The sequence below is a fragment of the Triticum aestivum genome, chromosome 6D (genome assembly GCF_018294505.1).
Source record: "Triticum aestivum cultivar Chinese Spring chromosome 6D, IWGSC CS RefSeq v2.1, whole genome shotgun sequence".
Lineage (NCBI taxonomy): Eukaryota > Viridiplantae > Streptophyta > Magnoliopsida > Poales > Poaceae > Triticum > Triticum aestivum.
In genome coordinates, this window is record NC_057811.1 from 385,546,729 (window position 1) to 385,562,738 (window position 16,010).

Below are 16,010 nucleotides of genomic sequence, written 5' to 3' on the forward strand. Positions count from 1 at the left end.
CCGGATGAGATCCCGGACGTCACGAGAGGTTCCGGAATGGTCCGGAGGTGAAGATTTATATATAGAAAGTCAAGTTTCGGCCACCGGGAAAGTTTTGGGGGTTACCGGTATTGTACCGGGACCACCGGAAGGGTCCCGGGGGTCCACCGGGTGGGGCCACCTATCCCGGAGGGCCCCGTGGGCTGAAGTGGGAAGGGAACCAGCCCCTAGTGGGCTGGGCGCCCCCCATGGGCCTCCCCCCATGCGCCTAGGGTTGCAAACCCTAGGGTGGGGGGCTTCCCACTTGCCTTGGGGGGCAAGGCACCCCCCTTGGCCGCCGCCCCCCACCCTAGATGGGGTTTGGCCGACGCCCCCCCCCTCCCAAGGGGGCCTATATAAAGGGGGGAGGGAGGGCAGCAACACGACAGCCTTGGGCGCCTCCCTCTCCCCCTGCAACACCTCTCTCTCTCTCTCTCGTATATGCTCGGCGAAGCCCTGCTGGCATCCCGCTACATCCACCACCACGCCGTCGTGCTGCTGGATCTCCATCAACCTCTCCTTCCCCCTTGCTGGATCAAGAAGGAGGAGACGTCGCTGTACCGTACGTGTGTTGAACGCGGAGGTGCCGTCCGTTCGGCACTCGGTCATCGGTGATTTGGATCACGGCGAGTACGACTCCGTCATCCACGTTCATTGGAACGCTTCCGCTCGCGAGCTACAAGGGTATGTAGATGCACTCCTTTCCCCTCGTTGCTAGTATACTCCATAGATGCATCTTGGTGAGCGTAGGAAAATTTTAAATTATGCTACGATTCCCAACAAAACATTTATCATGATATAAGGAAATATAAATAACAACTTTATTATTGCCTCTAGGGCATATTTCCTTCAAAAAGTGGCAGAAGCTTCTTCCTACCATAGAAATTGATTCATACGGGATTGAAGGGGGACCAATATATCTTAATGCTATGGTTGGAATTTTTCTACCTTAATGAACATTAGTAGTTGCGGATGCTTGCTAATAGTTCCAATCATAAGTGCATAGAATTCCAAGTAAGGGATGACATGCTAGCAGTGGCCTCTCCCACATAAAAACTTGTTATCGGTCTAATAACTTAGCCAATTGCTTAAGGACAATTTCGTAAATTCTACCACCACTTTTCCACACTCGCTATACTAACCTAATTGTACTTTTAGTAAAATAGCACCTAACTTGTATTTCCATGTTCTTTATTATCTTGCAAACCTATCCCTTTACACCTGCAAAGTACTTCTAGTTTTATTCTTATTTTAGGTAAAGTGAACGTTAATTGTGCATAGAGTTGTATCGGTGGTCGATAGAACTTGAAGAGAATATAAATTCTACATTTAGCTCCTCGTTGGGTTCGACCCTCTTATTTATCGAAAAAGCTACAATTGATCCCCTATACTTGTGGGTTATCAATGGCTCACCTACAAGATCCTTTCCTAGGCCACAGACCAGAATCTATTGGCACTCGGAGATGACGCACTCGCTTCAAATCCTCATGGCACTACTCCATGTTACCCTACCGTATGCCACTATTCTGTACCTCCACACTGCAACACGCGACTTTTGCGCAGCCTGTATCAGAGTTGGCCCTAATCATTTCACGGATCCCGAGAGCCGAAACAATGGATAGGATTCAGGGTCCCTCTGAGCTCGGGCACTGTAACTCCCTGTTCGGCATAAGAAACACAACTCTCTACCCGATCTACTCACTACCGGAAAAATCCATGGTTCAAGTGAACCCCAAATGCAAAGTATATATATTGGAGAGAGAGGGAGAGAGAGGGGGAGGCAGGAGATGAGTACCCGCACCCATATCGCACTGAGGGGAGGAGGAGCGCCACGAAGGAGCCCCTGCTCGTCAAAGATGAGAGTTCATCCGAAAATCCGAGGCCCCAGAGGGCATTTGAAGAGGAGGTAGGATGGGAGAGTGGGCACACTTCGCTGCCCCGCTTTGCACGAGCCACGCCCCTGACATGTTGTCGCCGCCCCTGCCATCCCTCTAAATCTCCCCACACCAAATCTATCATGGACTACCACGCACCATCATCTGAACTAAGTCAACCCGTTACCGGTTCTCTACACCCAACGTCGCCGTCATTAACATCATCTCAGGTACAGTCCTGGCAAGGCCTCGCTGGGGACACCATAGCCGGCAACGTCACCCTGGACTAGACCTTAGGCAAATATGGGAAAATTAACCTTTTGGGATTGATATAGATGCTTTAAGAGCATTTACAACCGTACTTGGCAAATCCGCCCCCCCTATACATCCACGTATACGCCCGGGCACGCCCACAGACCCAGCCGAACGGCCCCCTCATATGGCATGCTCGGCATCCACATACCTCAAATCCGAATTCTCAAATACATGCAAATCCATGCACGTCCATCATACACACCAATGTCGCACATAAATAACAATTGTTGGCACCGAAAATACATAGTTCTTACATAAATTTTATTTTAAGTGCACAACTCAGACATTAGCTCTTTGGTTTACATTGTGGGTCACATATGCTCCACAAGATCATTGAGTAGTTGTGCGTGCATCTAATGATCTAGAAGATTTTGATGCATCTGCAGGAAGTTCATAAGCTAATTTGCATCTTGATCTCCCGAGATTTCAACTTGTTCTCCAAGCGCTTCAAAATCATTGGTTTGGGCTACACCATCGCCCTCATCCTCGTCAATCATATTGTGCAAAATAACACAACATGTCATCAGCTGCCATAAAGTTTTTGATTCCCATATCATTGCAGCTCCACGAACAACTCCCCAACGAGGTTGAAGCACTCCAAATGCCCTCTCCAAATGCCCTCTCCACATCCTTCCTATTTGTTTCCTGCGTTGTTGCAAAGTGTCTTTGTTTGTTGCCTTGTGGTTCGGATATGGTCTTCACAAACGCCGCCCTTCATCGTCTGGCCAGACACAGGTGACTTCGTCACGGGGATGCCGGAACACAATAATGAGAAAGAAGAACAAACCGGTAGCGAGGATAATAGTATAATGAGCATGTGATGACTCGGGAGGATACCGATGCATCCCTGGTTTTGTGAAGTATCGTGAAGCAAAGGGAACATCACATGATAAACAAAGGTTCACTCGAATATCATTCATGTGCTCATAGGGATCGATATGGACGTCCACAGTTCTGCTGTCGGTCATTGAACGAAGGTGTTTCATTCATGTCTATGAGTTACCGAACCTACGGGGTCCCAAGCTTAAGGCAATCACGATCTGCTGAGTGTTAGTAGGACGGGAGTGATGAGAACATATTTTTGGAATATTTTCATTAATGTTCAGAATAGTTCCGAGAGGATCCGAAAGCATTTCGAGGTCACCAGAAGGGTTTCAAAGAGTATTGGGTAATAGCGGGTATTACCAATAATTAATATATAGGTGGAAAATGTTTTGAGGGCTGTTAAATTATATATATAAGGGTCTGAAAATATTTAGAACACTTTTATATTTAATTTAATACAAACGGGCCTTAAAAGGCCACCCCCCTTATGGAAGGGGGAGGCCGAATTGTACCGGGGGAGGAGTTGGACTCTTCCCTCCTAGCCGGTGCCCCAAGGAGGCTCCTTCCCTCCTTGGTGGCTGCCCTCTCTCCCTCTCCTCTAACCTATATATACTAGGGTTTTTTCTCTATTGAGACACACAAGTTTTGGAGCCTCCTCTAGTTCATCCAGTCCTAGTTCTAGTTGGTCCTAATTAACTAATTAGAGCTTGGTCTAGTTTCTCTAATCCTCATAATTAGAAGCCTAGTGTGGTTCTAATCTTCTCCCTCTAATTCTCCGGCGACAATTAGCTCTGGACATCGAAGCGTTGTCGGATCGTGAAGACTGCATGCTTGCAACCAAGTAGAGAGGTCGTGCTTTCGGTCTTCGGTTTGAGGGACTGTTCATGGGCGGTCCGCGCGATCGTTCATTGACGGTTGAAGGGAGTAAGTACGATCTACACCGACACGTTCTTCTTCTGCCGCAACTCGGTGACGGTAACGATCGTGATCTCAACCCGTTATGTATCTTCATATTGATCTTGGGTGTGTGTAGGCGCGATTTTGTTGTTTTCTACTACGTTCCCCAACAGGGTAGGCCTGTCGGGTCCGACGTGGTGGACGTGCCCGGGCATCCTCTTATCTGCTTCATTTTTGGGCTGGATATGAGGAGTGCCGGTCAACCCGGACGTTCGAGGTCCATTTGAGGCGTCTGTCTGGGTCGATTTTTTTTACTGGTCAGTGACCAGTATAGCTGGCCATAAGTCGAACTAACCAGGCCAGGCCCAACAAAGCCCGCAGCAAAAAAACCCAGGCCTAAACCGACCATCGGGCCTAGATTTCAGACCCAAGCCCGGCCCATCAATGAAAAAGCCCATCGGGCCTTGAGTCGGGCCGCTTTCTTAAAACACAAATATGCCAAGCCCAAGCCCAAGCCTGGCCCGGCCCAGCCTCCAGACTCAAAACTTGGGCCCAGCCCTGGCCCATGGGCAAGACCGAGCCGGGCCAGGTCGGGCTATTTCGACCGGACCGGGTTTTCATGGCCAGGTATGGTGGCCGGGGGTACGCACGGGCTTTTGAGGGGGTTGGGGTGCTGGGAAGATTGTTTTGGCCGACATGTCTAGGAGGCCGTGGACTGGTTCTGTTTGCCATCTCTCGTCCACTAGATACGACCAAACCTCTTGGTCCTCTGCTTGCAAGAAAAGAAAGAAGCTCTGTCGCTTTGATCCGTGTCACGCCGAACATCTGACCTGCACCTCGGCAGCTGCATTTTCCGTGCACACCAAGAACCCTCCACGCCGCGCTCCTCGCCGTCCGATCCCCGGACCCGACGCCTCCCCGTCCTTGGATCGACCCAACCGACCACTCTTCCCCGCACACGGCACACGCGCCTCCCGAGCCAGCAGCGGCAACGCAGACACACATTGCAGCACGGTCGCACAGGCGGCTCCGGCTCCTGCTCCTGCTCGCTCGGCCCCGTCCTGTAACTGCCCGCAATCTCGCCCCGACCCCCGCGCGCGGCGGCCCGGCGATTAGACCAATGGACGAGCGCCGGGTCGGCGGCCGCATCGCGGCGGCGCGGAGGGCCCTCACGGGCGCGGGCGCGGGCGCGCTGCCCCTCCCGGTGCGGATCACCAACGGCCTCGCGATGGTCTCGCTCGTGCTCTCCTCCTGCGACCTGCTCCGCCTCTGCAGCGACCCGGGCCGGCCCCTCAGGTTCCCCCTCGGCGGCCGCGAGTTCGCCACCGTCGTCTGCCAGCTCGCCTCCGTCGTCTACCTCCTCAGCCTCTTCGCCGTGCCCTTCGCGCAGTCCGCCAGCGCCCGCCGCGAGGAGGGGCAGGACGGCTCCCGCCGCTCGCCGGCGGCCGTCGCGCCCGCGCCAATGCCTGACTGCCCGGACGACGGGGACGAGGAGATCGTCGCCGCGGTGGTTTCCGGGGAGCTCCCGTCGCACCGCCTGGAGTCGCGGCTTCGGGATTGCCGCCGCGCGGCCAGGCTGAGGCGAGAGGCGCTGCGGCGGATAACCGGGCGGGGCGTGGAGGGGCTCCCCTTCGACGGGATCGACTATGAGGCCATTCTCGGGCAATGCTGCGAGATGCCCGTCGGGTATGTGCAGCTGCCGGTCGGGGTCGCCGGCCCGCTGCTCCTGGACGGGCGCGACTACCATGTTCCCATGGCCACCACTGAGGGATGCCTCGTTGCCAGCGTTAACCGCGGCTGCAGGGCCATTGCAGCGTCCGGGGGTGCCTTCAGCGTGCTGCTCCGTGACGCCATGTCCCGCGCACCCGCCGTCAAGTTACCTAGCGCCAAGCGGGCAGCGGAGCTCAAGATGTTTCTTGAGGCGCCTGCCAATTTTGAGGCGCTGGCTGCTGTCTTCAATAAGTAGGCCTCTCACTCTCTGATGATCTAGTATAGTGTGAGTGATGATTGAAAAATGCCTTCTTTTGCTGTCATGTGATGTTTTCAGTATTGGTGTGATGCTCATAGCTAGAAGTAGTTCTGCATGTAGTCAGGTGATTGCACACCAAAGCAAGTCCCTTTCTCATTTTGTTGATGATGGGGTAGTGGCTACAGGGTATTATTGCCATATTGCACATGCACTCTGTTAAGGCAACTACAACGTCTTTAACCACATATTGAGGCATCATTAGAATTATATTGCCTGATTCATCTGATTGCTACTAGCTAACTGCGATAAATGCCAGCGTATACCTTTTCTGCATTATTTGACCATGAATTGTTGTTTTGCGTTTCTTCAAACCTCGGGGAGCGGGGACAAAGTGTCGCTTTGCGTTTCCTCAAACCTCGGGGAACGGCGACAAAGTGTCGCTTTGTGTTTCTTCAAACCTTGAGGAACGGCGACAAAGTGTCGCTTTGTGTTTCCTCAAACCTCGGGAACGGCGACAAAGTGTCGCTGTCTCCTCAAACGTGTGTCGGTTTTCGCTTCTCGAATTTTAGAGCATCTGAAATTGATGTCATCTTGTGCACTTTAAACCGTTAGCGAGTCTCCTCAAACGTGTGTCGGTTTTCGCTTCTTGAATTTTAGAGGATCTGAAATTGATGTCATCTTGTGCACTTTAAACCGTTAGCATGTGCTGGCGTATCCTCTTTCAGAGGTTCAGGATGCACGTCACATATGTTCTGTCGGTTCATGGCGTTTAGACTCAGCTTGTTACTTGCTGTTTGTAATGTTTTATTGTTGGCCTAGTTACTATACCTATGTGTCAGTCTATACTGTGTAGATGCTTAGGCAGTTATTATTTCCCTTTTTTCGAACATAGAGGGACTTTTGGTCCATGTGTAGAAGTTTTTAATATTGTCATTTTTAGTACTCTTTATAATTGGGGTATTGTTCGTTCACACCGTTTCATAGTTGTGGCGTTCTTTACGTTGTTATTTTCTGTTCTTTCAAAGTCTAGAGAAATCATGGTAACATGTGTTGCCATTGGCAGATGTTAGCTTAGGTCATTCCTTAGCAGTTTTTGCATTGGTTAACTTCCATGGGTACTTTAGAGTTGGTAATAAGTTTAACAAATGGCATCTTTGTTAGCTTGTGCTTTAGCATTTGATTCTTGGTGCATCGTATACTGTCAAATTACTCAGAGTTTAGGTACATGGTCTGTTGTTAGGGTGCTAATGTGATGCTTGCTGCTTTGGTGCTAATGTTTAAACACGGATTGCATTTTCTCAAACAGCTTTTACTCCATGTGTGATTTATTTCATGAGTACCCAAGTTTGTTAGCCTCTTATTTATTATATTCCATGGCTCACATTTAGTTCTGTATGAAGTATATGTATACTGTATAAGTACTTCTACCCCTAGATAATTTAACCCGCTTGCTTGATTCACTGTGTAATATGCATCCTTTCTTAACTAAATTAATTAATACAGTTAATGTAAGGGTAAACCTCTGTAGCAATTGTAACAACCAAGTTGTTTGCATTGTCTGGTATATCCACAGATCAAGCAGATTTGGTAGGCTACAAGGTATTCAGTGTGCACTAGCTGGAAGAAACCTTTACATGAGGTTTACCTGTAGTACTGGAGATGCTATGGGGATGAATATGGTGTCAAAAGGTGTCGAAAATGTCTTGGGCTACCTGCGGAACAACTTCCCCGACATGGATGTCATCAGCATATCTGGTTTAAACTCTTTCCTTGCAAACTGTGACTTGCATTCTTTCTCTAAAAACTAATACATCCTTTTAGCAGATAACTAATGCACTGCTTTGCTGATCAAAGCAAACAATAGATCTGCTAGTTTTCTGTTGACCCGGAGCAAACTTACCGTAGTCCTTTTATCAAAAAAATAAATACTTATCATGGTCCTATTTATGATATATGTTGTAGTGGACCAATTCAGCACTTTCCCTGGATGTATAGTAGTACCCAATATCACCATTGTTCTTTGTCCAGCATTTGAAAAATGATTTAATTTTTTGCTTATATCAGGTAACTACTGTTCAGACAAGAAGGCTACTGCTGTAAATTGGATAGATGGTCGCGGGAAATCTGTTGTTTGTGAGGCTACAATTAAAGGAAGAGTTGTGCAGAGTGTTCTGAAAACCACTGTGGAAAAACTTGTCGAGCTTAACATTATCAAAAACCTTGCTGGGTCAGCTGTAGCTGGAGCTCTTGGAGGTTTCAATGCTCATGCAAGCAATATTGTAACTGCACTATTCATTGCTACTGGCCAGGATCCTGCGCAAAATGTCGAAAGCTCACAGTGCATCACCATGTTGGAGGCAGTGAATGAGGGAAAAGATCTCCACATCTCTGTGACCATGCCGTCCATCGAGGTGATCCCATTTTCCTTTCCATTCTTGGTAGCTGGAATCAAGTTCCTTCTCTATGTAGATTGTAGTGCAGTCTGTAATCGCCAGGCTTCAGTGACTAAAATTATTAGCCAATAAGTCTTTGCTGAATCATTTGTTTTTGTGTTATGCTTTCTGATCCGTAATTCGATCAATCCTAAATTTCTACTGTTCTTCTCATATTAATATGTCCATTATAATGACTTCAGTTTGTATTTCTCAGGTTGGTACAATTGGAGGGGGCACCTCTCTCACCTCACAGGCCGCGTGTTTGAACCTGCTTGGTGTGAAGGGCCCAAATCATGGCTCGCCAGGTGCGAATGCTAGACTTTTGGCTACCATTGTAGCGGGCAGTGTGCTTGCCGGCGAGCTCTCTCTCCTCGCTGCTCTAGCCGCTGGTCAGCTTGTGAAGAGCCACATGAAGTACAATCGATCGAGTAAAGATGTTGCGAATGCTGCTTCGTGAGTAGCCCCCTGGGATCCATCCAGTGCTTACCGTGTTGAGACAGGAGACTAGCAAATTAGCAGAGTAGTGAGACTTGCCTGTACATACTGCTGATTAAGCGAGCGAGTCCTGTTTAGGTTCCCTTCGGATCGCAGGCATCAGAAACCAGATGCGACCTGTATTGCGAGCATAATTTGTGAAGGAGAAAACACCTGACCTATCGTGCAGTTTCTGATTGTAACTTTTGTTTGTGTAGCTCTGCAGATGTTTATGTTTTCTTGTGTAACCATTTAGACATGTTTTTTCTTCAGTTGTTTGAGATAGCAGCAGATCAGAATATCAGATTAGCTTGTGATTGATGTTACTGTTCTCTCTATGCAGTATGCTAGATTTTACATTTTGTCTGGAGGAAAGGAGCTTCATAGCCCCATTTCCATTATACTGAGATACTTCCTCCGTCCGGATTTAGTTGCCGCTCAAACGGATGTATCTAGCACATGGAGAGAGTACCTGTCAAAATATCCTATATCTTTTTGTGTTTTTTTCAAATAAAAACAGCCTACATCCACAAGGTGCTAACCCACCAAGCTGAGTGTAAAATCTTTTCATAAGCTGCAAAATAACTTGCAAAAGCTAACCTGAGGCCAACGCAAGAAATCAACTCTTACACAGCGAGAGACTAGCACAGTACCACATACTACATCCAGGAACAGTAAAACTGACAGCTCAAAATAAAAAGGAACGGTATAACTAAACTAGCAGAATTCAGGAACAGTAAGTCAAAAATAGAATTAGGACTTCTAGCATTTCCTACCCACTGCACTCCAGAGAAATTTAGCCAGAGGATAGTAGAAGAATAAAAGGTGATCAATGCTTTCTTCCATACAACATAACCCACATTTACCTGATCCTCCCATCCTCTTTTCTTAAGATTGTCTTTAGAAGGTTGCTATTCTTAACAACTAGCAAAGAGAAATCTTTGATTTTTTAGATGCATTTTCATCCTCCAAATTTCGTTACAAGGAAATTGAGCCTGCCTATGCAATCAAATAATCATAGAGAGACTTCACCGGGAAAACATTTCACTTGGTTAAAGGCCATACAGCCATTCTGCTCAATCTATGAAATGCCAGTGAACACTGGATCTTTCAAAAAAAAAGCCATACAACCTTGTCTGGTTCATTGTTTAGAGTCACCTGACCACATAAATCTGAAAACTTATTCCACATATCCAACGTGTCAGAATGCAAGTATCTTCTGAACAGAATGCAATCAAAATCGTGCCTAAAATCTTTGGCGGCATTAACATGTTGACTAAAGATCAAGTTGTAAAGTCTAGGGAAAAGCAGATATGGAGGGTTTTTTTTTTAGTTGAAGCAGACATGGAGGTTGATCTGTGACATCCTCCCAAAATCTTTACTTGCACCCAGGGGCAGAGACGGAATTGGGCCAGGCCCTGGGCCTGCTTCATTGTAACGTAGATACAAGAAGTTCTACAATCCTACGAGAGCTATATCTCGCTTATCGCGAGTATAGCTCTTGTCTCGCCTGAAGAGTCCGCAGGTTGGGCCGGCCGGATTGTATTTTTGTCTTTCCTGCTAAATACATGTTTAACTTTTTTGAAAATTTATATTTTTCTATGTCCTTTTTTCCATACATATTGTACATTTTTGGTATAGAGCTAATACATTTTTCTAATACAAGTTTAACATTTTTCAAATATAGGATTAACCTTTTAGGATACATGGTCTTCCATACACATTTTTAGAATTTTTAAATGATTCATTAAGATACAAGATTAACATTTTTTAATACAAGATCACATTTTTTGCATATACATTTAACATTTTCAAACGTTTGATTAACTTTTTCAAATACAAAATTAACATTTTTTAATACATGGTCAACATTTTTTTATAAAAACATAACATTTTTCAAAAGCTTGATTAATATTTTATAAATACAAGATTAACATTATTTTCCAAATGCTTGATTAACATTTTTAAATACACGATCAACTTTTTTCATACACATTGTATTTTTTGTATACATGAGAAACATTTTCTCTATAAACAATTTTTCAAATGTTTTTATGTAAAGTGCTATTGTTATATAGTTATCTCGAATATTTGAAAATATAAACAAAGTAAAAAAACAAAATAACCTTAAAAAATAAAAAGGAGGTTGGGGCCTCCCACACCCCTGTATCGGCCCGTCTCGCTAATCCCTTCAGCCTAGGCTTCCTCGGTCTCACTAGAAGCAAGGTATAGCAGTGCTCCTATCGGAAGCCTGCGCATGGGCGCAGCTATGTACCAGCCGCTGCGACGCCAAGGAACGGCCTGCAGGGAACCAGAATTAGGATGGCCCAGTGACAAGCTGCTGCTCCGTGCTAATGTCATGATGATGCCATGCGTGTTTGTCCATATCTTTTTCATAACATTTTTAAATTATTTTTTACATGTATTTATATTTCAAAAATAAGTAAATAATTAAGTATTAAAAAATACTTTACATAAATTTTGAAAAATCTTAATATTGCATTAAAAATGTTGAAACATGTACATAATATGTTTCTGTTGTATATGAAAATTTATAAATGTGAATGTAAAGAACAGAAAAATGTTAATCATGTATATAAAAATAGTTAATCATATGCACGACAATATTTATGATAATTCTAAAATGCCGCACGTTTCAAAAGACATGTGCGTGACATTTAAAGTTGTTGATGAAAATGTAAATAAATATTCAGTGATACAGTAGAAATATGTTTTACTCCCTCTGTTTCAAAATAGATGACCCAACTTTGTACTAACTATGGGTACATAGTTAGTACAAAGTTGGCTCATCTATTTTGGAACGGAGGGAGTACATCCAAAAAATGTGTAACTATGTTTTGAAAACCATTGACGAGTTTCTAAAATGTGTTCGTGACATTTAAAAAAATATTTCTACAATGTACAAAAATGTAGCCTAGTTCCAACAAATATTTTTATCAATAAAAAATGTTTCAACATGTATTAAAAAAATGTGTTACATATATTTGAAAACAAATCAAAACATATTTCTGTAAAAAATATTGAACATGTATTCGGTTAACGTTAAACTGATATAAAACAAATAAATTAAATGTATACAAAACATTTAGAATGTGTATGAAAAAAGTATACATGTATGACAAACCAAATGAAAAACGACAAAAAAACTAAAAGAAAAGCGAAGAAACCAAGAAAGAAACAAAGAAATCAAAGCATAAAGGAGAAGAAAGATAAACTAAAAAACGTTGAAAAATCAAAGAAAACCGAGGCATAAAAGAAGAAGAAAGAAAAAAAAGGTGGAAAAATGAAGAAAAAACAACAAAGAAACAGGACCGAACTAGCTAAGGCATCGCCTGTAGTCGATCCGTATTACGCATCGGTACGGACGCCTTAAAGCGCTGGTGCTTGCGCACTGTGATAGCTATGTTTCCCCCGTACCGATTCCTAACAGCAATCACCTACGAGAGATCACTAGTTTTTTTGAGACAAACTGCAAAGCTTTATTACGTCGTCACAATGTTTACAGGGACGAAATCAAGATCGTTGGGCTGGCCTAACCAAACATGGCGGCCAACCCCGAGAGATAAAGCGTGCTTTGCTAGTTTGTGAGCCTTGATATTCGAGCTCCTAAATTCATGAAGTATATTACAAGCCTCAAATTCAGACCTATGTTGTCTGATTTCATGTTCAATTGCCCCGTAGCTTCCTTTGTTTTGCTGTTGGATGTCGTCGACGGCCACTTTACAATCCGAAGCAACATGTACCCTCCTGACATATATGTCATCTGCCAATGCCAAAGCCTCCCTGATTGCGAGCATCTCCAAGGTGTCGGGGTCTGAGAGATGGGAGAAAACCACCGCCAAAGCTCCCAAGAAGACTCCGTCTTGGTCTCTACAGATTGCTCCCGCTGCACCCCGCGCCCGGCCTACTGCGGCATCTACATTGATTTTGACCATCCCCAATGGCGGTGCAATCCAGTGATTAATTCGAGGTTGTGGCACCCTAACACCAGCGACATTCGGCTTCTGGATAGCCTTGAGATCTGCTATGTAGGAATATACAAACCCATTGATGGCATAAGGTGTCTGAAAGATATCCTCGTGTATTGCCTTCCTTCGGGCGCCCCATAGCGCCCATAGGGTGACGACGAAGACAAGGAAATTATCTTGGTTGAGCGCTTCGTGCATGACGAACAACCATCTTTTTGCGTTTTCCTCAATGCATGTGCTCATCTTGTCAAGGATCGCCTCTGAAGACAGCGCCCAGGTGCTCCTGGAGACCGAGCAATCCACAAGGGCATGGCGCCAGGTGTCAACAGCCCCACAAAGACAGCAAGCTCGTGAGGTTGACATATTTCGATGGTGGAGTAGTGCTGCTGTGGGGACAGAATGCTTGGCGAGTCTCCATAAGAAGAATTTCAGCTTTGAGGGAACCTTGATCCGCCACAGTTCGGTCCAACCCTGGTCAGCACCAATGGAGTCGGAAGAGGATCCATCTTCATACAACCATGCCTCGCGACTTAGCTTCGTTCGCTGGATCATCCGGTACGTCGATCGTACGGTAAACATGCCCTTCCTCTCCTCGGACCAAGCCCAAAAATCGTCAGTCTGGCGTGTACAAAGGGGTATTTGCAATATTGCCGCTGCGTCGATTGGTATAAACACCGTCCGGACTAGATCCTCCTTCCAGGATGATGAAGTATGGTCTATCAACTCAGCCACTGTAGTTGGTGGATTCTGCACTAGAGAGGTGACCGGCTTCTTCATGTTTGGTCTCGACAACCAATTATCCTCCCATATATTTGTCGATTCACCGTCTCCGATTCTACGCACCAGCCCCTGAACCATGATATCCCGGCCGTCCAAAATAGCCCGCCAAATCTGCGAGGGATGAGACCCTAGTGTTGCGCCAAATATGTCCGAGTTAGGGTAATATACTGCTTTCAGGATCCTCGCACTCAGAGACAGTGGGTTTTGCAACATGCGCCAGGACTGCCGTGCTAGGAGGGCCAAGTTAAACATCTCCATATCCCGAAAGCCAAGACCTCCAAGATGCTTTGGCAGGGTCACCACGTCCCATGCCACCCAACTCGGTTTTCGTTTCCCATGCTTGCTTCCCCACCAGAATTGTCTGATCAGCGAAGTAATGCTTTCACATAGACCCCGTGGCAGCCGGAAACATGCCATCAAATATACTGGAATTGCTTGAGCCACTGCTTTAATCAGTACCTCTTTCCCTGCTGAAGATAATAGCTTTTCCATCCATCCCTTAACCTTTTCCCAGACTCGGTCCCTCAAATATTTGAAGGTCCCGTTCTTCGAGTGACCGACCTCCGTTGGCATTCCCAGATACCTGTCACTGAGGGACTCGTTATGCACATTCAGAACATTCTTCATATCATCTCTTACCGCTTGTGGGCATCCTCTGCTGAAGAAAATCGAAGACTTATCATGATTTATCCTCTGACCCGAAGCCAAGCAGTACGTTTCAAGTAGGTTTGATACCGCTACTGCCCCCTCATTCCCTGACTTAAAAAGCAGCAGGCTGTCATCTGCGAAAAGAAGGTGGTTAACGGCCGGGGCCGTGGGTGCCATCTTTAGTCCAACAATATTTGATGACGAAGAACTAGTTTTCAGGAGGCACGAAAGGCCCTCCGCTACAATTAAGAAGAGATAGGGGGATATCGGATCTCCCTGCCTTATACCTCTGCTCGGCATGAACTGATCAAGACTTTCACCATTAAAAAGCACTGAGAAGGATACATACCGCACCATGCTCATGACTGTTTTTATCCAAGGGGGGGCAAAACCGAGTTTTCCCATGATTGCTTCCAAATAGTCCCATTCCAGCCTGTCATATGCCTTCATCATATCAAGCTTAAGTGCACAATAACGGTTAGCCTTAGCTTTGCTCCGCTTCATAAAATGAAGACATTCATATGCATTGATAATGTTATCCGTGAGTCTGCCCGGTACGAAGGCCGATTGCTCCTCAGATATGATATCCGGTAGAATTTGCTTGAGCCTGTTTGCAATGACTTTGGAGGCAATTTTGTGTAGGACATTACAAAGGCTAATAGGCCTAAATTGGGACAAGACAGTGGGGTTTGTTACCTTGGGAATCAGAACAAGGATGGTGTCATTTATGCACTCCGGGCTCTCCTCCCCCCTCACAATTCTCAACACTGCCTCAGACACCTCTGTACCACAAAGCTCCCAGTGTCGCTGATAAAAATGTGCCGGAAAACCATCCGGTCCGGGCGCCTTGGTTGGGAACATCTGGAACAAGGCTGCCTTGACCTCCTCGTTTGTGTATGGTGCACACAACAACTCATTCATCTCCGATGTTACTTTCACTGGGACGCTGTTTAGGACAGTCTCCATGTTGCTTACCCCCTCCGTGGTGTATAATGTCTTGTAGAAGTCGTTCACCATGGCCCTCAGCTCGTCCGGGTCATCTGTGAGCACCCCAAGCGAGTTATGCATGCTTTGATCATGTTCTTCTTACGCCGGATGCTTGCCCGTAGATGAAAAAATTTGGTATTCCTGTCTCCCGAAGAGAGCCATTGAACCCTGGATCTCTGCCTCCACATGACCTCCTCCCTATGGTACAATTCCACAAGCTTTTCATTGATTTTAAGTTCAGCATGTGTTGGTGCTGTTCTGCTTGCGTCCGATCTCAATTTTTCAAGTTCCCCCTTTAGCTGTTTAATCTCCTTGCGCACACTACTAAAAGTGTCCCTATTCCATCGCCCCAGATCTTGTGACACGGCCGAAAGTTTAGCCCTGAGCTCTTCTAACCTGGTGGCTGCACCAGTATTTGCCCATGTTTCCGCAATCTTGCTGCTCCATGACTCGTGACCCTCCCACATGACCTCGTACTTAAAAGTGCTATGCCGCTGGTTGTGTCTTTGCTCTCTGTTCAAATTCGCCAATATAGGACTGTGATCGGACGTGGTTGCCACCAGATGCGTGAGGTCAGCCAAAGGGAAGCGGGCTTGCCACTCCACCGAGGCCAAGGCTCTGTCAAGGCGCACCCTTGTAAAAGTTCCTCCCGTGACCTTCTTCTCAAAGGTCCATGGAATGCCCGTATAGCCAATATCTAGCAGCATGCACACGTCAACGGCATCTCTGAAAGCTTGGATTTGCGCATTGCTTCGCTGACCGACTCCCACGTGTTCTTCCGGACGTAGCACCTCGTTGA

General features: G+C 46.1%; 1 protein-coding gene across 1 annotated transcript; it reads left to right on the top strand.

Annotated features, from left to right (window-relative positions):
• The first annotated feature begins 4,707 nt into the window (after positions 1–4,707).
• Positions 4,708–9,124, top strand: LOC123145269 (3-hydroxy-3-methylglutaryl-coenzyme A reductase 1). Its single transcript, XM_044564639.1, has 4 exons — positions 4,708–5,891; positions 7,472–7,653; positions 7,963–8,309; positions 8,548–9,124. Exons 1-4 carry the CDS (start codon positions 5,050–5,052, stop codon positions 8,788–8,790), a joined length of 1,614 nt encoding a protein of 537 aa, XP_044420574.1. The 5' UTR covers positions 4,708–5,049; the 3' UTR covers positions 8,791–9,124.
• Positions 9,125–16,010: the final 6,886 nt, after the last annotated feature.